Source organism: Brassica napus, chromosome A10 (genome assembly GCF_020379485.1).
Source record: "Brassica napus cultivar Da-Ae chromosome A10, Da-Ae, whole genome shotgun sequence".
In the NCBI taxonomy this organism is placed as follows: Eukaryota; Viridiplantae; Streptophyta; class Magnoliopsida; order Brassicales; family Brassicaceae; genus Brassica; species Brassica napus.
Window position 1 is genome coordinate 19,288,304 of NC_063443.1, and position 25,076 is coordinate 19,313,379.

Sequence of the window (25,076 nt, forward strand, 5' to 3'; positions counted from 1 at the left end):
AATCCTGAGTCCATGCATGGGAGCTATGCGGTTGATGATCATGTTACATCCATGGTCAGTATCCTATCTTAGAGAACCTGGTTATACAATAAGCAGAGTTGATCAAGTTACAGTCATTGTACAAAGGTTTTTTTTTACCGAATAAATTTAACATTCATTCAAAAAAAAATATCAAGTTACGGTTATTGTAAAAAAAAAAATTTTTTTAGTGAATAAATTTAACTTCCATTAAAAAAAAGTTGATGAACTGCCATTAAATTTAACTTTGGTTCTCACAAATTTTCAACAACTGGTATGCAGGTTAAGCAGCCGGTTTCGTGCATTGCTTAGCCACTATGGTTGGATTTGGACTCACCATGTCCGGCACAACGGTTATTACCATGTTTATCGAATGGAGGAGAAGCCATGCTCATCACCAGCCAACAAACACTCATGCGACTACACCACCGTGTTTCAGACAACAGAGTAGGAAATCCTAAATGAGATTGAAAACTATAAACTGCTCGCTTTGTTTCTTACCGATTGGTACTCTGACATTTTTCAGACTAAAAAAATGATTGAAATATATTTATGTTCTTATTAGTTATACATATTTAATTAATAGTATTTTAGATAAATAAATTTATTTGTAAAATCGATAATGAGTATGTTTAAAGTTGAGACAGTGTTAAAGATTGTGCTATCATGTGTTATTGTTTTGATTCTAAATGAAATAAACATTAAGATTGCAGTTGAACAAAAACTTTCTTGAAGAAAGAATGCAACAAGTGTTTTTGAGTATAGTTTGAAAGAAAAAAGCTTAGTCTTTAGGTTACATGATGATGCCTTTCATGCCTAAGTTAGAAACCAAAACCGCCAAAACCACCACCACCACCACCACCGGGAAAACCGCCCTCGAAATGGAAGGTGTATCCACCACCTCCACCGCCGCCAAATGGATCAAATCCTCCATGATGGCCGCCGCCTCCGCCCATCTCTTCAAGATCCTCTCCTCTGTCAAATCTCGCCCGTTTATCGTCATCTCCAAGAACCTGATCAATTTTACAAAAGTTAGATATTATACCCTCACTCTCTCTGTATGTGTAAGTGAATGTGAAAGAGATTTTTGTTATTTGGGAACCTCATAAGCTGCAGCGATCTCCCTGAATTGATTCTCAGCTTCTTCTCTATTGTCAACGTTTTTATCAGGATGCCATTTCAGAGCAAGCTTCTTGTATGCTCTTTTGATTTCAGAGATGGATGCAGTTTTGGAAATGCCAAGGATCTTATACCAATCTTTTCTTTTGCTCATCTTCAATGCCTTCTCTGCTCTACCAAGTGCTTCATGAATCTCCATGTCCTAAATAACAATTAAACATGTGTGCTGCTGAGTTCTAAAAGATCCAAGTTTAAGGTTATTACAACAAAGCTTAGCTTTAACTAACCTGGGAGCTTTGAGCGGCTTGTTTCAAATCCTCCACAGCTCCTTCCCAATCTTCAAGCAACAGTTTAGCTTCTCCCCTCTGAGGAAGTCGTAATAATCAGATCAGTAACCTGATGAGAGTTAATGATATGATTTAATTGATATGAAACCTGATGTAATGCTTCGGTGAGTTCTGAATCAATGTTAAGTGCTTCGTTACAGCTATCTAAGCCTTCTTTTCCACGGCCAAGCCTGACGGAGACCTTGCATAGTCCAAGGTAGAGATGAACGTTATGTGCAGTGTGTTCAGGGTCCATAGCTATAGCTGCTTTGTAGTCCTCTATCGAAACTCTCAGCTTTCCTTTGCTTGCATTATCTTCTGCCTGCAAAAAAAAAGAGAGCAGGTGGTTAAAGCTCAGTGTTCTATAGGAAGACTAAAGAGGTTTGCAGGAGGACTCACGCTTTTTGTTTTCTTGAGCAGTTTTTTCAGACCGAAGTATGCTTTCTTCAGCTCACTGTGTTCTGGATCAAGACGAAGCCCTTTTTGGTAATGCCTGAAACAGAGAGTTTATCAGTTTTGGATACAAACATTCCCTCTGATTGAAATAAGTTTGAAGTTAACCTTTGGGCAACATCATGATCTGCTAAATAGTAATAGGCACGGCCACGGAGGAGAAGAGCTTCGAGGTTGTTTTCATCTTCCTTGAGGATATAACCAGTCTCTGAAATTGCAGCTGAGTAGTCTTTAGACACCATAAGCAGCTTCACTTTAAGAAGCTTCGCCTGAAGTGACAAAACAATGTTGACAATAAGAAAATTGTAAGATCAAAAGAGTTATTAAAAAGATATTAGAAATAGGATCGATCACCTTAGAGCAAGCTGGGGAGAAGACAAGAACAACTTTATCAACAAACTCAAGAGCCTTCCCAATATCCTTTGACTCATAAAGAGACGAAGCAGTCTCCAAAGCACTCTTAGCTTGATGAAGCTGAGAGAGCTCTTTCTCAGCATTGGAGTCGCCTGGATGTAGCTCTAGATATTTATGGTAGCTATTTTCAGAGTCTTCGTATCTACAACAACACATGAAACAGAGAATATAACTCAAATGCCAAACCAAAGATAAAAACTTTTAGCCATTATCTAATATACCTGCAAAAATGACGAAGCACGGACGCACGTTTGAAATAAGCATCAGAAAGTGCAGGGTCTACTTCAATAGCAGCATTGAGATCATCGAGGGCATCGCTAAAACGCTTGACCTTGATGCTCTGTGAAGCTCTCTCAAATAACTCAGCAGCATCTACAGATTGTCCATCTGTACAAAACAACATAAGCTAAAAATTTAAAAAAAAAATGCATTATTATTGCTTCACTCTCACAAGCTCACAACACAACCTAAGCTTCCAAATTTGATCAATTCTCGAATCGGATCCAATCACAAGCCCAGGCCCAACACCAAAAGGAGCAATTCGCTAATTAGTGACGATTTGTAAACCCTAAATCAACTAAACAGCTAATCAATTTTACGAAACGAATTTACCTAAAGCGGAGACGAGAGGATGGAGAAGAAGAAGCTGGCAAGCGAAGACGAAGTTGAGGAGGAGAAGAGTGTACGCCATTCCTCTCCACGCTAACAAATCCATACCCGACCCGACTCGTAACAGATCCATTCTTCGATTTCAATTCATACACATACAATTTGGAGTATATTCTGAATCAGAGAGACAACGAACGACAACGAAGAAGAAGAAGAATAAGAAGAATCTCTGATTCAAAGCTCGCACGAACTCGAGTTTTCAGATTATCGTCCTCGATCGATTTTTAAGCTTTAGATTTTGATTTTGCAGTGTGACTGGTAAGAACACGTTGGTTTATCCAATAAATATGCTCCACGTGTAACGTGTTTTAAGTAGGTCCTAATAGCGTATACGCCTGCTAATGAAAAGCTAACACGTGTGAATGAGCTATTTACACGCTGGCCTAACTCTGCCACGTAAGGGTAGAAGGCTATTGGGCCCCTATTGAGATTCTACACGAGATTTTGAAAATTGAGGGTCCTAAATAGAACCTGACGAGGTTAATATGGGCTTCGGGCCTATAATGTTAACCGGATCAGTAACGAGTTTTAACAAGTAAAAGGGAAATTCAGGTTTAGCAAAAATGTACGAAATCCTATCTCCATGAAATAAATCGGATTTTTATTTTCATTATTTTTTCATAATTCTCTTGATTTGGATGAAAACAAACATTACTTTTCCAAAGACGTTATTAATCTTAAAATGTTTTTAAATTTTAAAAGTAGCTATTTTAATAGTAAAATAACATATACAAAGCCCTACATATATAGAGACTAGAGAGGTAGGTAGAGTGCTCTTTCTTTTCATGAATCCCTGCATTTCTAGCTTATGGTTAAGTGGCACTTAGGATTAGTTAGTTATTGGTGGAGAAATTAACTTTTACAATTATATATTGTGTTTGACAATGAAAAAAGAATAGTGCATGGATCCACAAAACGACATATTTCATTTTTTCTCTATCTCGTGGATGAGTTAGAGATAGTCAAAATAAAGACAAGGCCTATATGTCTACTGAAAGCTCATATCGTTAAAAATAGTTTTAGTTTTTGCAGAATCCAAAGGAACATAGACCTCGCATCTTGAGAACATGGGTCTGCATCAACTACCTATATTAAAAGGAAATTTAAACAATAATGTCGTTTTTAGGTTTATGTAGTTCTATATAAAATTAAAATTGCGTCACGAACTAAAGATTACATTGAAGAAACAGTTATGTAAACGTAACTGGGATATTACTCTGACGTTAAAAACTAAGTTTACTTGTTTTCTTTACCTTTGTTGCGACATTGTGTGTCAAGGAGAATGTTTTTAGGTTATTAATTGGGATATATCAAATTTGTTTGTGAATTAAAATTCTAGACGTAATTTTTTTGGATTTAAGTAGATCATCATGAACATACCACAATATATTTAACATATGATTCTTTTTTTTTTTAACATATGATTCTATGAACAACGTAACCAATTTCTCTTCATATGCATCACTACATTCAAGTTCGGTTGGTGACAAACTGACAATGAAAAGCATTATCTGGTAGTAAATAGCCTGGAAAGCCTGAAGATAATTATACGGACCAAATACTTGAATATCCCAATAATTGTAATAACGAAAACAAATAACATTTACGAAACGACAATATCGCGAAATACAAACCCATGCATGTCATGGTATACATATATGATGATCATCATGAACATATTAAAAGTACATAACATATAATGTATGACGATGTCTTGTCAACCTTTGTCCCTACATTCCGACCGCTTCACAAGGGGGGTATGATTCTTAGACTTGTCTTCTCAAAGAAACTTCCAGTCCTAAACCCCAAAAATTGTCCCCCCATCTCTCTCTTGATTCACAGTCCACATATGTAGTGGATCAGATCTAATAACATAAGACAATCTATCAACCCGATGGAGCAAACCTTGCGAGTTCCTGAGGCAAAAACGGACGATGACCAGTTTGGTGAGGGTGGTGCTCGTTGCTCACTCCAAGAAAATCCCGGGTTAGACCCATCTGCTGAACCGGGGTTATACCTGACCGGTTTGATTGAAATCGATGGTTATTATCTACACTACTCGTGGTTACACCACTGCTAGGAGGAGCAAGATTATGGATCTCTCTTGGGACATTAGTGTTGAAGTTGTTGTTGAGCTGTTGTTGGATCATCATTGGAGAAGATGATCGAGGTGGAGGAGAAGCGGCGGATGAGGATGACGTCATTGTAGGGCCGGCAAAGATGGACGGAGCCGTGGTGGAGTTGCTTCTAGTGGATCCCATTTGTGCAGCTTTTTGTAAGAGAGCAGTGGCAGACATTGGAGAGAGAGGCTTGTTTTGTTTGGTTTCGGAGGAGGATGAGAAGAGTGGGGAGAAAGAAGAGTCTTTCAGGGTTTGGTGTTGTTGCTGTAGTGATGGTAGTGAAGCTGAGGTTTGTTGTGATGTTGAGGATGATGATAAGGTGAGATTAGGGTTTGTGGAAGTAGTGGGAATTTGGAATTGTTGGTTGTGGTGGTGGCCGGAAAAGTCAGGGAGGACTGATGATGAAGACAACGGAAAGAGATGGTGGTTCCCAGAGGAGGTCATTTGTACCATCTCGGATAAACCTATATGAAATTTAACATTTAAGCAAACAAAAAAATAATATGAAAATTAGGAATATGGTTGAGATATGATGTACCTTGCGGATGCATTCCAGTTAGGTCATGTCCAAACCCTAAACCGAACTGAGAGATAGCAGCATTAATGTCGGGATGATGAACTCCTCGGTGGACAAATCCATGTGGAAGATTTGAATTATTCATAACATGTGAATCATTTCCAAAGTTAAGATTCGTCGTCATCGTTGTTGTAGAGATCGCTGAATTATTACTAAGTGAACTCATCCTTGCACCTTCTTCTGTCAATGCATCGCAGAACGCTCTATGCGTAATGAAACTATCTTTCCTATAATAGAAAACGATTAAGGTTTTTAGATAAATTGATAAGATGTGATAATAATAATAATAATTATTATTATTAATTTAACAGTTGTAAAAAAAAATTAAGAAGTCAGATAATGGCATTGATTACTAAACATAGCATTGAATTTGAAATCATTTGTAAAACAAACAAAGACATTCTTGCCGGATGAAGCATTTATTTCTCCTATGCAAAATCAAGACATGAAGACAGAAACAAACACAAAACTCGATTATTAAAATAAAAAGCATACTGTAAAACACTAAAACTCATCAGACATATGTACATGTTTGTTTGTGTTGTCGATATATATATATGTATAGTTCCTTGCCATATTGATCGTGTGAATAGGGGAAAAGAGTGAAGCCAAATAGACATGTACACATACAAACACACAAAATAAATAGATGCTCATACCATCAAAAATGTCATAGAATATCATACTCATAATTCATAAAGTATGCAGCTTTTTTTTTGTCAAAATCTTAGACTAAAATAAAATAGTGCTCCCCAAAAGTCAGAAACTCTTCAATTAATGCTCTGCACTCTATCAAACTTCTCAACAGTATCAAATCACAGGATATGTACACACACAATCATACTTACACTATAGCTAGATATCATACATATACATCATTTCTATTAGTTTTTTCACACAAATTTCTTAGTTTCTAACACTTACATTATTTCAATGCCTTGTTGTCATTCGATATTGCAATAAAAAGATTACCGAGTTCGAGTATAAACTTAATTAACTTCTACATCAACTAGCCAAAAGCCAATACCAAATAAATGATCAAATGTAGTAGTACCTGGAGAACAACGTGCCACAGTCGCACTTATACTCACGAGTGCCACAAGTTTTCGCGTGCGCCTTCCAATCAGATTGAACAGCATATTTCTTAGAACACTTTTCGCACTTAAACTTCTTTTCGCCGTGCTTGCGGCTATAGTGTTTCTTGATTCCAGTGAGGTCTCCAAGGGCCCTAGAAGAATCATGGTGAACACAAGTCTTGATAGGACATATGTATACTTTCTTCTTTATCACCTCTTTGTTGGACCGTTGCTTCAGCTTCCATGGAAGGTTGTGGCCACGGCGATGGAGTTGTAGGTTCTGGTCCCTTTGAAATCCTTTGTTGCAGATCTCGCACACGAATCTGTTTGTTGCCATGAGGGTGGTTGGCGATAGAGCGATGACATCCGCATCTGGATCTGTCCATATATATGTGTATAAATATGATGTACTATTTTCTTGTAATGAATACTAGTATGTGTGTATAAATATGATGTTTCTATTTTCTTGTAATGAATATTTTGTTATAATGAATTCAACGATCTCTTACTTATATAGAGACTATAAAAGAAACACACTTATACGTATGTTGACCATTCGGATATAACCAAAGAATGGAATATACACAATATCCATATGCATATACATAAATATATGGGTAAGTATTTCAGCAAAACATATATACATATATATATGGGTAAGTGTTTCAGCAAAACATATATACAAATATATATAAGTATATTGTGATGATGATTAAGGTAGTACCTGGGGTGCCAGGCTGATTTCTCTTCTTCTTAGCTGATGAAGAGTTTGGTTTAGCATTAGGGTTAGGGTTAGAATTAGGGTTAATGTCCTGGATATGCTGCTGAAGATGATGAAGATGCTGTTCTTGATGGACAAACCCTCCCATCGAAGATGAAATAGAAAATGGATCTCCTGGAATCATCTGCATATTTTTGTTTTTGATGTAAAACAGAGCTAGAGAACAAGAACTGGGTTTTGTTTTTTTTGTTTTTATAAAACTTTGCAAGAAAACAAGAAGGTGGTCAGGAGATTTAGAACAGTATACAAACAAAATAGATAGTTAATTAGGGTTTAGTTTGTAGAGGGAGAACAAGAACAAGAGCATATAAGTTTCTTTTGGGATTTAGGGCTTGAGAATGTTTGAATGTGCTTGACTCTTTGGTTATGCCAAATGACAAGAAAATACCAAAGAAGATGAGGAAGAAGGCACGAAAGTATATGTATATATAAAGATTATATTGAAAGATGATTTGTTATTTAAAAAAAAAAAAAAACAGAACTAACGCATGAATAAAGTTTTTTTTCTAAATAAAGTTTTCCGTCTAAATAATGGAGAGATTTGGGAGATGTTCTTATAGAGACCTACCTTTTTTCTTTTGGTTTAGTTGATCTATAATTTCTTTCAAAAGGGAAAGTAATTGTTTACAATAGTATATAATACTAGTAATTTCTTCGGAAATGCCAGTCTCTCCCTTTCTAGCCGATCGCAGTTACATAGACACACGTGCATGTGTAAATCTTTTTTTTTTTGAACTGGCTTTCATGTGTTGTACATCCATGGGGTGTTTAAAAGTTGGGGGAACTTTTTTTAAGGGAGATCCACATTGATACATTTATGATATTGTTATAAAAAAAGTGTATGTATATGTGTTTTAGTTATGTTATGTCGATATTTTGGAATTTAATTATTTTATCAAAAGAAATTAATACATTTGAATACTTTATCAGTATGATTTTAAATGATTGACTTATTAATTATTACATTTATCTATCACTTTTTATTTGGTATTTATTAAATTTATCTATCAGTCATAACTTATAAGATTTTAATTAGTTTCTGGTATTTTTGTTATTTATGATAAGTTTAGTTATTTGTTGTTGATCCTTAGATATATAGAATTATTCATTTTACCATCTTCAAACACATATATGCATGCATCTTAAAACACATGCATATATAGACTCCTTTATATGTGATCGCCTAAATATGTAAAATATATACTCTTTTTAAGTCTAAATCTTTATCTTACTTATGATAATATTTTTTGCATGACACAGAGTTGCCTTTCAAGTATGGTTTCTTAACGATATCAATTTCATTAGGTTAATAAAATCTTAACACTTCGTTGATAGATTTAGTTGTCAATTCCTCACAGCAGTTTTTGTTAATTAATTTATGAAAAACTACGTTAATATGTACTGTACTTGCTATGTTTTGGACCTATATATAATTTTAATTGAACATAGTTTCAACTCCTACTTTATTATAAGTAGTAAAAGTTTTGTACATCCAAGAAATTGTATTTCACAAAGAAAATGTTCTGTGTCCCAAGAACAAAGCATATAGGTAGATGCAAAAAGTTCCCGGTTTTTTAAGGGAGCACCATCTTTGACTCCCAAAAAGTTTTAGGAACTCAAAAAGCCTTTTTGTAATTTGTATTCGTTCAACTATAATCTATGCAAATATTTTTTTTTTTTAAACTGGAAGTGCAAACTATGATTCATTGTCATATGCCAAGAAAAGTGACTTAGTTTTCAACTAAATGTGATTTAGTGTTTTTTCTAAAAGTGATTTAGGTTCAAATGTAATTAAATGTACACACAAGAGAAGTCAACATGTGGTACTAACGATCAGTATATTGACACGAAAACAAAGATCTATTGATGACCATGACACCAATAATACAGCGATCAAATGATATATAGCCTAGTACTACCCTTTTTTTTTTTTAATCTGAAGCCTATTACTATACTACACGTAGACACGTAGTAAAACATGTAGTAATGTTAGCCGGAATTAAACTAAAAGTCTTGTTGGAAGCAGAACATGGTTCAATCACAGGTGAATTATTTATCTTTTGTGTTATCAATTTGAGCATAAAAGAGTAAAACAGGTCTGAAATATTACGAATTTGGATTTCCAAAATAACGATCATGTGCGTGGACATAATAAAGCTATTTGATAGATCTTGAATGGACTAAATGCTTTTTTTTTTTTTTGAACGACGAAGACTAAATGCTTTCTTCTATCAACTTATCATACAAGTTAGATCTTCCTAACTTCTTCTTCTTTAGGTTTGTGATATCGAGGAAGTGAGAAGACGGGAATGCCTTTAAGGAGATACTGGAAAGAAATGATTAAGGCATAATTACAGAGTTGGCCCAAACATGGCATGTTGCATGTTGTTTTGTACTGTGTTAGAGAGAGGATCTTTGGCATTTCCCGATGAAGACGATAGGACAGTCCGTGACGCCTGTCTCTCTGTCTGTGGGACCCTCTTTCTGAAGCTATGATTTTCATGCACATTTCTCTTCTTCTTCTATTATCAATGTAGTACTCCTTCCGTTTTATAATAGATGATATTATTCATTGGTGCACAAATATTAAAAAATTTACTTTTCTCTAAAAAGTAATTTTAAAAATATAATTTAAAAATCATTCAACCAATTACATAAATGACTACAACATCTAATTGGTTACACAGTTTTCAATAAAATTAAAAATAACATAAAATATCAAAACATCATCTATTTTGAAACAACAAAAATCTTCTAAAACATCATCTATTATGAAACAGAAGGAGTATAATATTTTCTTTCTAATCTTCAGTCATATAGACTTTGACTGAATGGTATACCTTGCGCAACTGTCATTAGTGGGAAAATTTGATTCCTAGTTAAGCTGTAAAACTGCCAATCAGGTAAAACTACATTTTCCTACATTTTCTCTAGTTACTATTCAATCAAAAGTAAAGTTACACTCATTGTTGGGCTACATTTTACGAAAGTAATTCTTGTGTTTCATTTTTCCTCTTTTTTATTTTCTTTCATTTCCACCTTTTTTGTTACTTTCATTTACTCCAAAAGTTCCCAATCAGGCTCCTAGAAGTTCATGAGCATCATGGTGATAACGATAACTGTCACTTCCAGTTTTTAGATTTGGATCCAAATCTAAAATAGTGATGGCTTTCTAGTATTTGCTTACGCTGGTATAAACAACTTTTATATATCTTTGATTGTATTACACATTTTAAAATTGTCTACTGAACATGGTTTACGTTTACAATTTTGATGCTTGATAAAATAATTATAGAATTTTCAAATTCAACGCTTAATATGTGTGAGAGGTTGTTATATGAAGGTGATGGTTTGATATATCTCTATTTCAACTCATTTAAACATCGATGTTGTTTTTTTAATAAATAGATATATTATTTGGAAGTTATGTTTATTTTATATTTATATCAACAGTTTTGAAAGGTGAATGCAAGTTTAAAATTCTCTGGCATCACCACACTTCGCGCGAGTCCACTAACTACTACAATTACATCAAAATCATTAAGAATATTAAGGTCTGTTTTTTACTGGTAAAAAATCTTTGAAAAAGGTAACGCAGACATGCATATATGAGAAGATCGACGGTAGTATTAAATATAATTTCTGATAGTTAATTCTCGAAATGTAACATAAACGAACAAGTATACAATAATTATACATATCTTATAGATTAGATTACATTGAAAATTCCATAAATAATGCAACTCAACCTCTATTTTGGCTTTTTGTGTTTGCCTTCTTTTGGTCCATTGGATGCTTTAATATTCCCTTCTTGGTATCCAAAGTTTGTATATACGACTTTAAAATCTCATTATTTAGTTTTATCATATGTAATTGATACGTCTATACAATTATACAAAATAATTTTTTTTGATTCAACCGTAAATTCTGGAACTAAAACTTTGATTCCAATATAGATCGGATTTATCTCTTTTTGTATCTTTACAACACAAAGTTAGCATAAATATTGTTATATAAACGTCATATTATGACTCCACTTGTGCCTTGTTAATTATTACTTTGTGTAACAATTGTATTTGAATATGGATGCTGGTGTTATTATTAAACTCCCTCCGGTCAATATTCAAATAAGTTAGACGTCACGTCATTATAAAAATATGATTTAGACGTATCAAACAACATGATGGATATATAGCATATCTGCAAAAGTTGGTTTCTGGTTAAAAACTTGGAATAAAAGTTATTTTAGTTTAAGCTTTGAAAGACAGAAAAGTCGCGGGCTGTGTTTCAGCTAGAACACAAGGAACCGACATGATTCTACCGACCCTTGAAACACTATAACATTCACTTTGGATTAAGTTGCATGGCTCTGTAACCTGACACAGTTAACAAACTTGCCTATCCATATACCCGCGAGATAACACTTTTGTAGTATTTGGGCTAAAGTGGTTTGCAACCCAAGTCCATAACGTATAGCAGAGCGTTTTGTACTTAAAATAGGACTATGCAGCGGTGAATAGTGTCTTACTGTTTGTTCATTAAACAACTCCGAAAATTTGAAAACTGTAAATAATGTGTAATGTGTCCTGATAACTAAAGAAATACACACAAGAGTGCTTGAATCCCGAAACGAGAGATCAATAAGTCATTAACTTTTTCTCTTTACTATTATGAAGCAATGTCTCTTTCAATATAGATCAAAGAAAATGGAAGTAAAGATGACATAATAAATAATAAGTGTGAAGAAGGCTCTTCTTCTTGTGAGTTTCATGATTATATGACAGCTAATCTCACCAATGTCATAAAGTCTTAGACAGTGGCTAAACAATGCTTTCCCGACCTGCAAGCAAATAAGACGCGTTTCCGGAAAAACATACAAGAAACTGAATCAGATCTTCATTTGTTGGCGGTATTAAGCAATGCACAAAAATAATAATGTTATGAGGGATGATCACAGAATAGCTCAATGAGCTACAAGAAGAATGGTTCAGTTCTACTATCTTAAACAACCGAGATGGGAGAACAAATTGTTTGCTCATGCATCCATTATTAGTGTTTTAATGAATCAATCAAACTGCTTGAATATAGTTCTCAAAATCTTTTGATAGCGAATAAGTTATAAAAGCTTATAATCAGCATGCAACAAGCACTCCATGAACGAATACATATGTCAAAAGTATGGCAAGCAACTCCTTAGTACAAAATCTAAAACTGCGCCAAAACTGTAAAATGAGTAAAAAACAAGTTCTGAAAACTTCTTTCGATAAATGCATTTCATTAACTTTCACCCTGTTCTTCATGTTTGTATCTACTGCCAAAATTGGCACACACACCTCCAACGAACAAAGATAACAGATTCTTATCCACAAGTACTCTGACTAGCTATTCTATTTCCATTCATTTAATTCGTCCTATAGCAAAACAAGATGAAACAACAAGTAATGAGTATTCACCATTGAGCATTCACCATTGATTCCCCATATGCTTATTCTAACAAACAGTGATGAAATTTCAGACTCACCAGAAAAAACAAATCAATCAGACTTTGGGCCGCCCTCCATGTTCTTCCTAGCAGCCCTAGCATTATCATACTCAAACTTCAACACATCAGGAATATGAGAAGTATCCTTAACACACAGCATCCTCCCCAACGCACTCTCCTCAATCACCTCAAAATAACGATACAACACACTATTCACCACCCAGAACCAACTCCCCCCAACAACCACCCCCAACGCCGCCCCCGCGAAAACCTGCACCACCGTGTGATACCCCAAATAAACCCTCGAATACATCGTCACAACCGCAAGACACCAATGCAACAGATTCAGAATCCATCTGCTCCTCAACCCGAACCAGAACCCGATCCCTTTGCACCCCATCAAACTAAAGTACGTCGCGAAGAAGAACATGAACTGCGAGTGGCTCGACGGCCACCCGTGCGAGTCGCAGGCCTCGAGCAGGGCGCACGTCTCGGGGCGGGCCTGCTCGACTGTGGTCTTGATGAACTCGTTGATGAACTGCGAGATCACGAGGCCTACGCCGAAGAAGATCCCCTGGAGCTCGCGGCGGAAGAGGAAATGGGAGACGAATCCGCCGAGGCTGATGAAGACGGGGACGAGGGAGATCCAGGCGAGGAAGTGGCCGAGCTGATCGCCGCGGCGGTAGCGGACGTGCGTGAGAGTTACGGCTTTGAGCTGGTGTGGTAGGTCCATTTGGGGTGGGTAGATCCAGAGGAATCTTTGAGCTTCTTCGTCTTCTCCCTTGACGGAAACGTGGATGAGAAAGAAAGAGCCAGACGGTGAGGCTCCGGAGGAAATGTGGATGCGTGACACGTGTCACGTGCGTCACGTTACATTACGGTGTACGCAAGCGACAAGTTAGAAGTCGACACGTTATGTATAGGGTTTGCCACATCAGCAACAGCAGGTTTGGTCAATTTGTTATTTGCCGACAAAAGACGAAGAAGCTAAATTGCTATTTTTTTTTTTAATTTTATCGTTGACCAAAATAAATAAAAATTGCTATTTTATCTACACTTGGAAATACGAACTAGTCATTCAAAAAAAAAAGGAAATACAAACTTGTTTTATACTCCTTAGCTGTGAAACCTAATTGTCTCACCAACCAAAGTTAGAGATGGTGGACGAGACACGAGACGGAGTGGCAGCATCATCGCTAGTGGAGTCGCTAGACACAGCTCCGATTCTTCCCCAGACACCAAACTAGTCGACAAAACAGTGGAAGGTGTTGATATCATCAGCTGTATGCCGCATGAGATCATCCACTATATGTTTGGTGCATCACAGTGGAAGGTGTTGATATCATCAGCTGTATGCTGCATGGAGGCATGTTTGGTGCCACACACCTTGTCTCGACTTTGATTGTTTCAACAAATATGGACATTGGGCACAGTTGAAGGCTCCAGATATAAACCAAACCCTACGTTCCTACAGAGCACCGAAAATCACGAGGTTCCATCTTCAAACAGGGGTCTTAAAGATGCTAGCCAAATTACAAAACGCAGAAAGGCTTTCTTTTGGGGGTTCCCTTTTTCAGGTTTGTATGCTCATCCTATCTAGTTAGTTAATTAAGGTCGGCTTAAAAACTTTCTATAACGTAGAATCACTGTTTGTTTGATGATTAACTAAGGGTTTCATTGTTTAACAAAACGTTTTAAAGCCAAATAAACATCATCCGTAATATGAACGCTTTCTAAACATCAAGCTGGTCTGTAACAAACATTTTCATTAACCCGTGAGACCTTCTCATTATTTTTTGCTAGATTCTGTCTCTCGCTGAGCTCCGTGGTGTTTCTTTCCCAACGTTCAAGGTCCAAACATTGACGCTTAAAACCAGGTTTGCAAAATCTTTTGTTCCTGGTATAACAAGGTTACTACATAACTCACCTGGATTAAAGAAGCTAATAGTAGTACACACATTTATGACATTGACATAGAGGTATTTTTTTTTTCTTTGTATAATAAACAATGCATGCTATTATGCTAATATGTATGTATGCGTTGGAGTAACTCTTTTGATGCTCTACAGGATTGGTATCTGGACAACTATTTGAATTCGCAAGGCTTGAATCCAGATCAATGTTGGAGATCAAAATATGATGTGTTTCCTACCTCAGATGAGTCTGATATGATTGTACGTAATGAGGCATCATTATGGGAACTCGTGGTGTCGTTCGTTGAAATGGTGCTCAAAAATTACATTGTAATCTGAGATTACTAGTCTCATTATGGATTAGTATAGGGACCTGAATCAAAGGCGGCAGCACAACTTGTCAGAGTCGATGGGATAGTTGACGTAATTCTCCGACATTTGAAAAAATCGTGAGCAAAGTTTCATCTCTCTTATCTCTTATTGCAGCAAGTGATAAATTTATCTTAAATGTTATTGATTTTTGGATTCAGGGATGAAGAAATTGCCATGGAAATTGCTTGGATCATTGTGTACCTTTCTGCCCTCTCAGATATCGCTACACGTATGCTTTTGAAGGGAGGCATTCTTCAACTACTAGTCGAAAGATTAGCAACTTCAGATAGCCTGCAACTTCTCATCCCGGTAACTTTCAGAGAGACCTAATTGTTCCCAAGAGACAGGATTCTAGTTAGTGCAGTTCATATATTACCGTGGATTATGAAACTTGAGTTTAATTTCAGGTTCTACGAAGTTTAGGCAACTTTGTTTCTGTGGATCCGAAAGCAATGTTAACCATCCTTATCGGTGGAAAGAACACTGAAGGTTAGTATCTGTTAACTATTTCGGTTGAAACACCATTACCTTAATCATTTCTCTTGTTCAAGCTACTGACATTCCGGATGTAATTCCAGAAAGTGTCATTGGTGTGCTTGCAAAGTGCTTAAGGAGCGATCACCGTGTCTTAAAGAAGGTCAGTTCGTTTTTTCTATTTTATCTGAAGATTTCCCTTTCTCATCACTGAACTCATTTTTTTAGGAAGCTGCGTGGGTGTTATCTAATATAGCTGCGGGGGATCTATTGAACACAAGAGAATGATACATTCTACTGAAGCAATGCCCTTGTTGATAGAGCTTCTTTCTACATCACCTTTTGATATAAGGAAAGAAGTTGCGTACGTCTTAGGAAATCTCTGTGTAGAATCTGCAGAAGGAGACACAAAACCAAGGATAATTCAAGAGCACTTGGTCTCCATTGTCAGTGGCGGTTGCCTCCCGGGTTTTATTAACCTGGTCAGATCTCCTGATATCGAAGCTGCTAGGCTTGGTCTTCAGTTCATTGAGCTGGTAAGCAACTAACTGAACGGTCCAAAAAGCTCAGTGAGACCCGAGGTTGAGTTTCCTTCTATGTTTTTGGATCCAGAATCATCCTGATGGATTTTGATTATTCTGGTATGGTTAGGTATTAAGAGGAATGCCAAACGGAGAAGGTTCAAAGATTGTGGAAGGAGAAGACGGTATAGATGCAATGCAAAGGTTCCAGTTCCATGAAAACGAAGAGCTGAGAGTGATGGCAAACAGTCTTGTGGATAAATACTTTGGTGAAGATTATGGAATCAATGAATGAAATCTCCTCGGAGTTTAGGGTAATCCCTGTGAGAATAGAAAGAAAGAAAGTCTGGATGATGGAATCAAAGAAAAGCAGTCATCGTGGCTTTGCTTATACGGAAAGAAACTGAGAGAGAAAGAGTTGACAACATTAGGGCTTGGATCTTTTTTTTTGGGTTGTGTTGTTGTATTGACATGTGTAATACAGTTTTGCCTCCCCAGGTGGGATTTTTTGTATTAATATTACTAGCAGGCCAATATGAGGGCAGGAGTAGTAAATTGCTCAACCTTTGCTATTGGCGCACAAGGTTAACTCTAATCAATTTATTAGCTGTATGCATTTTCAAGGATTTGAAACCCAATTCCCCCAAAGACAAATTAATTTAGTGAATTGTGTTTTTAACAAGAAAATACTTTTTCCATTTCATATTAAATGTTGTTATAGCCAAAGTTTTCGTTATGAAATAAATGTTTTATGATTTCAATACAATTTTTTCTTAATTTATCCTTTTCATCTTTAATTAAACTAAAATAAATAATAAATATATTATATAATTCTAATGGTCAAAGTAGAGTAATTTGAGCATTTAACCAATTTTTTAATTTGTTGCAAAACTATACAACATAACTAATTTGCAAAGGAAGGAGTATCTAGCAATCACCATGGAATGAAATTAATTGAAAACTAAGGTAAGTATATTAAAGAAGTGCACGAAGGGTTTAAGAATTTGGATTAAGTTAATCTAACATTAAACAATAGTTTAGTTTGAAATTAGTATTAGTTCAATGCGAGATAATGATCAATGGATACTGTCTTTTCGTATTCCCGCTTCATCTTCTGTGCTTTTAATAATTTAGCGCTGAGTTTCTTCCTCTCTAGCCACTTCCTCTCTCTCTCTCTCTCTCTCTCTCTTGTGCCCTTTTTGACTAATTGCTCTCTAGCTTTGAAGAAGAAGAAGAGAAAGAGATCCTGGGTAAGGTTCTCGTCACAATTATTCTTCTTTCCAGTCCACATTTTGTTTGGTTAAGAACTTAAGATTTTGAGAAAATTACTCTAAATCCGAGATTTTTTTTTAAAAAAAATTGTTCTTTTCTTCGTTGCAGCTTAGAAAGATTCAAACTTTAGGTTGCTGCTGGTTAGAACCTTGTTGATTTCTCTTTTATTGTACATTTCTGACTCAAAATTATGAAAAAAATTGCTGGAAACCCGAGGCTAAGTAAGCAGCTTAGAACGAAAATGGGTTTATGATTTCTTCATAATCTGTGAAAAAGTTTGTAAATTTGAGCTCTAGCGAAAGCTTGGGGATGATTCTGTTTGTGTTGTTTCAGGGTTAGGGTTCGAAGGCCATGTCTGCTGCTCAGGAGGACTTGTTGTTGACGACAAGACACCAGATGCTGATGGAGAATCACGAGAGCCTGAAGCAAGACTACGCGAGCCTCGAGCAAAGGTTTAAGCTTGTGGAAGATTTGAATGCGATGATGAAGCCGCGTCTTCAGAATCAGAGCCAGTCTAAGGAGCTGCGCTTGCTCAAGGATCTCGAGAGGGAGAGGAAGGAGAAGGAAGAGTTCAAGAAGATGGTCGAGGTCCTTGAGGCCACGAACAGTGAACTGATGCTCAAGAACGAGGAGCTTTTGACTGCGTTGGAGAAACAAGAGGATGAGGAGAAGAGGCAGGAGGAGAAGTTTGATGAGTTAGCGAGGATATGTGATGAGCTTGAAAAGGAGTGTTTGCATTTAAAATCACTCTATGATGATCCTAAGAGACTCAACGGTGGGCAAGGAAAGAGCAATGTGGGTTTGGAAGATGATGTCTTTGTGGTGGGTGAGAGTCATAATGCTGTGAAGAACAACAACAACAACACAGTGGCTGGTATGTTTGATGAAGCTCTTGTTATATATGTTATGTAAACAAAAAAGGTTTTGCTTTGAATCTTTCTCTGTGTGTGTGCAGATGCGATTGTGCTCAGTGACGAGAGTGATGCTGAGTCTGATAGACCCACGAGAGAGAGCAACGTAAACACTCCATTGCGTGGTGTTATAAAACAAGAAGAAGAAGAAAGCAGCAATGGAGTAAACTCATCACAAGTAAAGCGTTCATCAAAATCAAAAGTGAAGCATCCATCAAGCTCCTCCTCGTCATCATCATCATCAGATGTATATGTTGTTTCGCTTAAAGGATGCAGGGATGATGGTTATAACAAGACGTTGTAGAAGCCGTCGGGTGCAGGGTTATTATATTAAGTTTCATCTTGTTTAGGTGAATTCTATTTGTTTTCAAGTACACTACTTAGACCGTATATATATACGGAGTATTATTCGGCTTAATATCTAATCTGCTTCCTAATCCATGCATGGTTTTAAGTTCTTTTTATTTTAGTATCGTATTAGGAATTTTAATCATCCACTAGTAATGAGGAAGTGGTGGTTTTATACTCGTAATAATTAAAATATTAATTAATTATACCAAACTTAAATGTTCAAATGGTTAATTCGTCGCTCGCTGCTTCCCATTTTCTACACTCGCGCTCACACTAAACCTCCTTCATCTTCTTCTCTCAAGCTCCTCCCGAGCGAGCGAGCGATTCTTCGCTCTTCTTCATCGCGTTTGCTAAATCGTAAGTTTTCTCTCTGTTTCGTTTGTCGATCTCGATCTAGTTTCTCTTTTCGGTTCGATTGTAGAATCTTCAGAGTAGATTGATAGTTCGGGATGTTAATTATCGTATACAGTTTTAGATCGGGAATCGAGAATCTGTTGCGGTGCTTTAGGAAGTAGCTGATTCCATCGATTTGATTAGAATACTTAATCGAAACCTGCTTATGTTCATGAGAATCGTCTCCAACTGCTGCAGGTTTAGGTGATCACTGAAAATGGAGGAGGAAGGAGGAGACGGAGGGTCTCGTAAACGCGTGAAACCATCTGTATGTTTCTTATCTTCCGTTGATCATCTTCTGATTATGATGATCTGATTGATTCTCTAGTAGTGGATTTAGTTAGATACTTTTTTTTTTGAAATTTTTTTGATAGGATGAAGAGGAGAAAGAAGGAGAGACGAGAGATGGAATGAGCCTTGATGAGAATGAGACGACGAAACTTGTTGCTTCTGATGAGATGGAACTTCGCATTTCTCAAATTCTCGACAAGATTGAGAGCTTCACTCAGACTGTAAAGCTCTCCGATGAATTACACAACGCATTTTTGATATGTTCATCATCACTGATGATTATGATTCTTGTTTCTGTAGGTTTCTAATCTGCTGGATTCAGGAAAGACGATGTTCAAGGAACTGAGTAACGAATTTGAAGAACGTTTGATCATGTAAGATTGGAAAAGAGACTCTATAAGGTTTATGTATGTACCACAATTTGAGATGTTGAGATGAAACAGGATACACAAGGAACATGTTGAGAAGTGGCAGGAGGAGATCAAGGAGTTGCGTTTGCTTGATGCATCAAACGAGGACACTACTTCCCTCTTGCACAACGCTCGCTTTCTGATTCAGAATCCTAACATTGAGGCTTGAGGTAATAATCTAAAACCCATATAGGACGTACTTATCAGCCATTACTAAGAACAGATTATCTTCTGCCGAGTGGTTTAAGATCTGATTATATATATTACCTTAGACCAACAATATATGTTTGGTTGGGAAATTTAGACTTGCACAGTTTAAAAACTTATATGATGTCTTGAAGGGAACATAGAACACTCTTATCATGAACCTTCTCGGATTAATTACTCCGCGACCAACCCATTCAATTTTTTTTTACCTGAGACTCAGTCATGAGGATTTAAGAAATTAGACAAGTATCTGCATAAAATGCATGTTGCTCTATTGAGTCACCGAATCTTCAGAAATAATAATACTATCATAGCATATTTCTAGTTCCATTAAAATCCAGTAACTTCCCATCCTCTTTACTGATCTTTGATGTTGTTTTTAGTTCTTGTTTTAATTCTACTGTTTTTAAGCAAATTGTATACAACCTCTTTTTCCTGGTCGTACTACTAGTTTGTGATCATCGTCTACATGTTTAGCTCTATCTTCTCTACTGCCTTTATTATACAACCTTATTTTTAAATAATAATATTTAACAATTCAAACAACATAGAGAAAAGTATTTGTTAGTAAAAAAAAGAGTTGAATAAGTTTATTAGTTTATATTCAATTAGATTCACTGCAATAAAAAGTATGGGTTATTCATGATAGTGAGGTTTAAGTGTTAGTTAATCGTCTACCGTCATCCTTCAGCAAAAAAAACATAAAATAAAATAAAAATGTTCTACCGTTGTGTTATGTTGCAAAACGACAAGACATGATGTCGGGTCGTTACCAAACTCTCTGGCTCATCTATCTGTTCACAGGCTAACGGCCCTGACTATTTTACATGACCCACTGACATTGCATATAACGCCAAACCGATTTTTGGTTCAATTTACACTTGCTTTTGTTTCCTAATTTCTATTGGTTTATAAATATTATTAGTCAAAATTAAAACAGTAAATATAAACACAAGGTTTGTCGATATATATATTTCACTTGCTGCCGAAAAACAAAGTGGAGCGACTCCTGGAAATGCCCCGCACAGTATCTTTAAGTATTTTACAAAAAAAAAAAAGTTGAGCGACGGAATAAACGTTTCATAAGGGAATAAATTGATTCATATTTTCGTGACAAACATGTTAGAATTATACTTTAGTTGAAATGTCTATATCCCCAAATCAACTACCAGTTTTGGCGATAAGTTTACTATTATAAATTATCAGAAACATATTTTAAAACATATACAAATGTTGGAATATCGCATGTTTAGTTGAAATTATTAAATCCCAACGGCTAATTCTCACTTATTTTATATTCATATATGATAATATGAGAACAGCTTTATTATTAAAAATGTTTTCTGTTAAGAGAAGACGCCACATGGAGTGATGGGAAATTTAAAATGCAATTTCGTTTTTAATAAGGAAATTAGTAAGAAGACTGGTACAACTACAAGCTGGCCAGTGATAAGAAAACTCATTGGGTTTATCTTTTGGTTCCAAAATAGTCAATGATCTAGGCAGGTATACTTAATCCATATCACAAACTATATACTGTTTCAATAATCATTTAGTTCCTTGGTGCATGAATTTAGGTATTATATGTCAAATATACTATTTGATCACTCATTTATTGGAATTTTATTTAGAAATCAAAGTCGGGGGATAAAGCCAAATGGAACATTCAATTCTAGTTTCTAATTTTTTTTGGAAAAAATACATAGATAAAACCTTTCAAATTTGTAAAAAAAAATTATTGAAATTTTTAATAAATCGCTTGAGACGCGGTGAATAATGATCCACTAATTTTCATGATATTTGTCAATCCTGATAATATTAACGTTATACAGGTGGCTTACTAGAGCATACTGTATTTTGTCGGTTCTACTTCTAGTTATGTAAGCGACTAAGCGTGTTTTAGGCTTTTAGCTAAACGATGTTATAATAATGCTAATTATTTTGCGAGAAAACGATGTTGATTCAAAAATATATTTCGGTGTCTTATCATTTTTACCCCCACTAAAGACGAATAAGCTTCCAAAGCTTTTTAGCCGTAGAGAACTGATCTTACTGGATAACGTTATTTTTATCAGTTGTAAATTTAGATGGTCACTCTATTGCCGATCCCACATCTTGACAAACTTTAAGTCATTTGAATACATCGTTAATCTTTGTTATAACTTCATTAAATGTTTGTTGGAAAAAACAAGATTCATATAGCTATCGTTGACATCATTGACAAGTTAATGAACCTTAATGAATCAAACTTATCACGGCAACAAGTTTACCTTTAGAAAAAAAAAACTAAATAGAAATGAGTAAAGAAGAAGCTGGTAAAAGAAAAAGGCAAGTGGGATCCATAGGAGGGGCCAATAAGTGGCTTCACGCACAAACACACACATAAACACCTTCACTGACAGCCTTTTGAATCCTCCTCTGTCTCCTCTCTCTCTCGGCAATAATGATAACGTGAAGAAGAGGCACCTCAGCAAAGATCTAAAACTCACCCGCTCTCATTAGCCTTATCGTCTTCTTGCACCGGTTAGCTCACAGAGCAGCGCCCTTGAAGTAGTTGGACTGTCTCGAGACTTTTGTTGTGAAGACTTTTGGAGCTCTTCCTCTTCTTACAGATCTGGTGTTGCTGTCTACCGCAGGTACGCTTTTCTCTATGTTAGTCATTGAGTTTAACAGAAGAATTTAGCTCATAGATATGGAGATCTGGCAATAATCTTACTGATTTAAGCTTAGTATCTTCTTGAGTGTTTGCTCAGGAGGAATGTGTTTGAGATCACTACTAGATTAAATTTTCTTTGAAATAACTTTTTTGTTTTAATTAATTTCTGTGAAGGACCAAAACAGAGGACGGTGAAGGGATGGGCAAGGCAAAATGGTTTTCTAGCGTCAAGAAAGCATTCAGCCCAGATTCAAAGGTAACGGATAAGTTAGTGACTTTATGCAAATTCATATGTCTCTCTTGACCATCTTTGTTGTTTGATGTTTTTTTCAGAAGTCGAAGAAGCACAAATCACCCGAGAGCCCAAATGGCGTCAGGCAATCTCCTCCTCCTCCTCCTCTTGAGGTGAGAGTAGCTGAAGTGGTTGCTGAACGGAACATGAATCTTTCCCCTGTGAATGCTACGACCACTGATGTTCTTGTAGTCCCATCTTCATCCTCTGCTCCTCCTCCTCCTGAGGTGGTGGTTCGTCCTCGTGCTCGGTTTGCTGGAAAGTCAAACGAAGAAGCGGCTGCAATCTTGATCCAGACTGTATTCAGAGGCTATTTGGTATGTTCTCTGGTTCCTGGATCTTTCAGTTGTTTGTTTTACTGTTCTGTTTCGCTGTGGTGTATTAACTTTTGTCTTTGCGTGATACAAGGCAAAAAGAGCAATACGGGCAATGAGGGGTTTGGTGAGGCTTAAGACATTGATGGAAGGATCTGCTGTTAAACGTCAAGCTGCAAACACTTTAAAATGTATGCAGACTCTCTCCCGTGTCCAGTCCCAAATCCGAGCTAGGAGAATCAGGATGTCAGAAGAGAATCAAGCTCGCCAGAAACAACTCCTTCAGAAGCATGCCAAAGAGCTTGCTGGCTTGAAGGTTAGTCACTCTTTTCTTACAATTTCATCTCATTCACTTTACAATCTTTGAGCGAATCTGACTTATGCTAATACATTCTCTTAGAACGGGGATAACTGGAATGATAGCATTCAATCAAAGGAAAAAGTTGAAGCGAATCTGCTGAGCAAGTACGAGGCAACGATGAGAAGAGAAAGGGCATTGGCTTATGCTTACACTCATCAGGTAATCTCATCAAATATAACAATTAAAAAGTGAAACACATAACATTAATATGTTTCATGTATTGCAGCAAAACTGGAAGAACAATTCTAAATCTGGTAATCCGATGTTCATGGATCCGAGCAATCCGACATGGGGTTGGAGCTGGTTAGAGAGATGGATGGCTGGTCCTGGTCGGCCATTGGAAGAACCAAACAATAACTTAACTCAACCTACCACACCATCATCCGCAAGAGGTGGCACTACTCCAAGAAACAAAAACAAAAACAAAAACAGTTTCTTCTCTCCTCCAACTCCCTCAAGACTAAACCAATCCTCCAGAAAATCCAAAGACGAGGACGACGCCAAAAGCACGATCTCGGTTCTGTCCGAGAGGAACCGTAGACACAGCATCGGTGGTTCGTCAGTCAAAGATGACGAGAGTATGGCTGGATCACAGGCTCTACCGAGCTATATGGTTACCACTAAATCAGCTAGAGCTAGGCTGAAGCCGCAGAGTCCGTTAAGTGGTGGTACCATCACACAGGAGAACGATGGGGTTGCTGACAAGGCGTCGGCTAAGAAACGCCTCTCTTATACGAATTCACCTGCGTTGCCTAAACCAAGGAGGTTCTCAGCTCCGCCTAAGGTGGAAAGTGTCGACGTTGCCGTGACCAATGGAGGAGGAAGCTAAGCTATTTATGATTTGTCTTAAAAAAAAAGAAGATATATTTTCCACGTTATGGATCTGTCCGAGATTGTTGTTGCATGTTGTTATGTGTTCCCTTTCATTTGATAATTCATTTGTGCAGAGTGTAAGCGTCTGTTATTTAAAATTTTACTACAAATTTGATTATTCGACGATAAAGTTTACCTTATAACTTCAAATTTTTATTTTATTCTGTTGAATATTTCATAGATTTTGTATATACTGACAAATCCATTTCTATGGCGCCATTTGCGACATCTTTGTTCTATTTTTCTGCAGCATTTTTATTCGAATGTATGAATTGAAATATGAGGTCGTACAGGGGCGAAGCTAGGAATTATTTTTAGTGGGTGCAAAATTCATAAAGGGCAAAATAAATAGCAAAGTTGGTGTCGAACCCTGGATACTTAGGGGTGCACAAGTAAACATTAACCATTTTTACTAGCTGGAACTTGCAAA

General features: G+C 36.5%; 7 protein-coding genes across 10 annotated transcripts; 4 read left to right on the plus strand and 3 right to left on the minus strand.

Annotated features, from left to right (window-relative positions):
- Positions 1 to 672: 672 nt before the first annotated feature.
- LOC106372620 (dnaJ protein P58IPK homolog) lies at positions 673 to 3,252 on the minus strand. The gene is made up of 9 exons (XM_013812868.3): positions 2,943 to 3,252; positions 2,552 to 2,717; positions 2,271 to 2,472; positions 2,025 to 2,185; positions 1,863 to 1,956; positions 1,573 to 1,785; positions 1,425 to 1,502; positions 1,121 to 1,339; positions 673 to 1,031 (listed from the first exon to the last, which is right to left on the minus strand). Exons 1-9 carry the CDS (start codon positions 3,070 to 3,072, stop codon positions 840 to 842), a joined length of 1,455 nt encoding a protein of 484 aa, XP_013668322.1. The 5' UTR covers positions 3,073 to 3,252; the 3' UTR covers positions 673 to 839.
- A 1,292-nt stretch (positions 3,253 to 4,544) lies between these two features.
- Positions 4,545 to 8,040, minus strand: LOC106390590 (zinc finger protein JACKDAW). 2 transcript variants are annotated; one of them, XM_048742678.1, is made up of 5 exons: positions 7,497 to 8,040; positions 6,751 to 7,150; positions 5,658 to 5,923; positions 5,455 to 5,583; positions 4,545 to 5,424 (listed from the first exon to the last, which is right to left on the minus strand). In XM_048742678.1, exons 1-5 carry the CDS (start codon positions 7,681 to 7,683, stop codon positions 4,886 to 4,888), a joined length of 1,521 nt encoding a protein of 506 aa, XP_048598635.1. In that variant the 5' UTR covers positions 7,684 to 8,040; the 3' UTR covers positions 4,545 to 4,885. The 2 variants fall into 2 exon arrangements, with proteins under 2 accessions (XP_048598635.1, XP_048598634.1); XM_048742677.1 differs by having other exon boundaries at positions 4,545 to 5,583; positions 7,497 to 8,037.
- A 4,030-nt stretch (positions 8,041 to 12,070) lies between these two features.
- On the minus strand, positions 12,071 to 13,918 carry LOC106372619 (lipid phosphate phosphatase gamma-like). Its single transcript, XM_013812864.3, has 2 exons — positions 13,075 to 13,918; positions 12,071 to 12,393 (listed from the first exon to the last, which is right to left on the minus strand). Exon 1 carries the CDS (start codon positions 13,766 to 13,768, stop codon positions 13,088 to 13,090), a length of 681 nt encoding a protein of 226 aa, XP_013668318.1. The 5' UTR covers positions 13,769 to 13,918; the 3' UTR covers positions 12,071 to 12,393; positions 13,075 to 13,087.
- Positions 13,919 to 14,555: 637 nt separating this feature from the next.
- On the plus strand, positions 14,556 to 16,651 carry LOC106393648 (importin subunit alpha-9). Its single transcript, XM_048742206.1, is given in 10 exon segments — positions 14,556 to 14,612; positions 14,839 to 14,985; positions 15,105 to 15,209; positions 15,318 to 15,397; positions 15,479 to 15,629; positions 15,728 to 15,809; positions 15,899 to 15,957; positions 16,023 to 16,055; positions 16,058 to 16,330; positions 16,446 to 16,651. Coding segments are annotated over 10 exon segments (1,152 nt in total). The 3' UTR covers positions 16,611 to 16,651.
- A 663-nt stretch (positions 16,652 to 17,314) lies between these two features.
- On the plus strand, positions 17,315 to 18,937 carry LOC106370725. 2 transcript variants are annotated; one of them, XM_048742679.1, is made up of 3 exons: positions 17,315 to 17,570; positions 17,921 to 18,461; positions 18,543 to 18,937. In XM_048742679.1, exons 2-3 carry the CDS (start codon positions 17,939 to 17,941, stop codon positions 18,800 to 18,802), a joined length of 783 nt encoding a protein of 260 aa, XP_048598636.1. In that variant the 5' UTR covers positions 17,315 to 17,570; positions 17,921 to 17,938; the 3' UTR covers positions 18,803 to 18,937. The 2 variants fall into 2 exon arrangements, with proteins under 2 accessions (XP_048598636.1, XP_013666177.1); XM_013810723.3 differs by having other exon boundaries at positions 17,315 to 17,565.
- A 128-nt stretch (positions 18,938 to 19,065) lies between these two features.
- LOC106372618 lies at positions 19,066 to 22,151 on the plus strand. 2 transcript variants are annotated; one of them, XM_013812863.3, is made up of 6 exons: positions 19,066 to 19,206; positions 19,441 to 19,510; positions 19,617 to 19,754; positions 19,834 to 19,907; positions 19,977 to 20,113; positions 21,983 to 22,151. In XM_013812863.3, the coding sequence occupies exons 2-5, from the start codon at positions 19,460 to 19,462 to the stop codon at positions 20,110 to 20,112; spliced, it is 399 nt and encodes a 132-aa protein (XP_013668317.2). In that variant the 5' UTR covers positions 19,066 to 19,206; positions 19,441 to 19,459; the 3' UTR covers position 20,113; positions 21,983 to 22,151. The 2 variants fall into 2 exon arrangements, with proteins under 2 accessions (XP_013668317.2, XP_013668316.2); XM_013812862.3 differs by lacking the exon at positions 21,983 to 22,151 and having other exon boundaries at positions 19,067 to 19,206; positions 19,977 to 20,358.
- A 417-nt stretch (positions 22,152 to 22,568) lies between these two features.
- Positions 22,569 to 24,807, plus strand: LOC106372616 (protein IQ-DOMAIN 2-like). The gene is made up of 6 exons (XM_022693812.2): positions 22,569 to 22,802; positions 22,981 to 23,062; positions 23,140 to 23,415; positions 23,507 to 23,728; positions 23,813 to 23,932; positions 24,000 to 24,807. Coding segments are annotated over exons 1-6 (1,305 nt in total). The 5' UTR covers positions 22,569 to 22,800; the 3' UTR covers positions 24,603 to 24,807.
- The last annotated feature ends 269 nt before the right edge of the window (positions 24,808 to 25,076 follow it).

Excerpts from the sequence above, each read along its gene's own strand:
- LOC106372618 (XM_013812863.3), top strand. The coding sequence starts at position 19,460 with ATGGAGGAGGAAGGAGGAGACGGAGGGTCTCGTAAACGCGTGAAACCA. Across the intron at positions 19,511-19,616 it reads GTAAACGCGTGAAACCATCT|GATGAAGAGGAGAAAGAAGG; the intron begins GTATGTTTCTTA and ends TTTTTTTGATAG. Across the intron at positions 19,908-19,976 it reads TTTGAAGAACGTTTGATCAT|GATACACAAGGAACATGTTG; the intron begins GTAAGATTGGAA and ends GAGATGAAACAG.
- LOC106390590 (XM_048742677.1), bottom strand. The coding sequence starts at position 7,683 with ATGCAGATGATTCCAGGAGATCCATTTTCTATTTCATCTTCGATGGGA. Across the intron at positions 7,151-7,496 it reads AAATCAGCCTGGCACCCCAG|ATCCAGATGCGGATGTCATC; the intron begins GTACTACCTTAA and ends ATATATGGACAG. Across the intron at positions 5,924-6,750 it reads TGTGGCACGTTGTTCTCCAG|GAAAGATAGTTTCATTACGC; the intron begins GTACTACTACAT and ends TTTCTATTATAG.
- LOC106370725 (XM_048742679.1), top strand. The coding sequence starts at position 17,939 with ATGTCTGCTGCTCAGGAGGACTTGTTGTTGACGACAAGACACCAGATG. Across the intron at positions 18,462-18,542 it reads CAACAACAACACAGTGGCTG|ATGCGATTGTGCTCAGTGAC; the intron begins GTATGTTTGATG and ends GTGTGTGTGCAG.
- LOC106372620 (XM_013812868.3), bottom strand. The coding sequence starts at position 3,072 with ATGGATCTGTTACGAGTCGGGTCGGGTATGGATTTGTTAGCGTGGAGA. Across the intron at positions 2,186-2,270 it reads TCTCCCCAGCTTGCTCTAAG|GCGAAGCTTCTTAAAGTGAA; the intron begins GTGATCGATCCT and ends TTGTCACTTCAG. Across the intron at positions 1,957-2,024 it reads GATCATGATGTTGCCCAAAG|GCATTACCAAAAAGGGCTTC; the intron begins GTTAACTTCAAA and ends TCTCTGTTTCAG.
- LOC106372616 (XM_022693812.2), top strand. Across the intron at positions 23,416-23,506 it reads CTGTATTCAGAGGCTATTTG|GCAAAAAGAGCAATACGGGC; the intron begins GTATGTTCTCTG and ends GCGTGATACAAG. Across the intron at positions 23,933-23,999 it reads CTTATGCTTACACTCATCAG|CAAAACTGGAAGAACAATTC; the intron begins GTAATCTCATCA and ends CATGTATTGCAG.
- LOC106372619 (XM_013812864.3), bottom strand. The coding sequence starts at position 13,768 with ATGGACCTACCACACCAGCTCAAAGCCGTAACTCTCACGCACGTCCGC.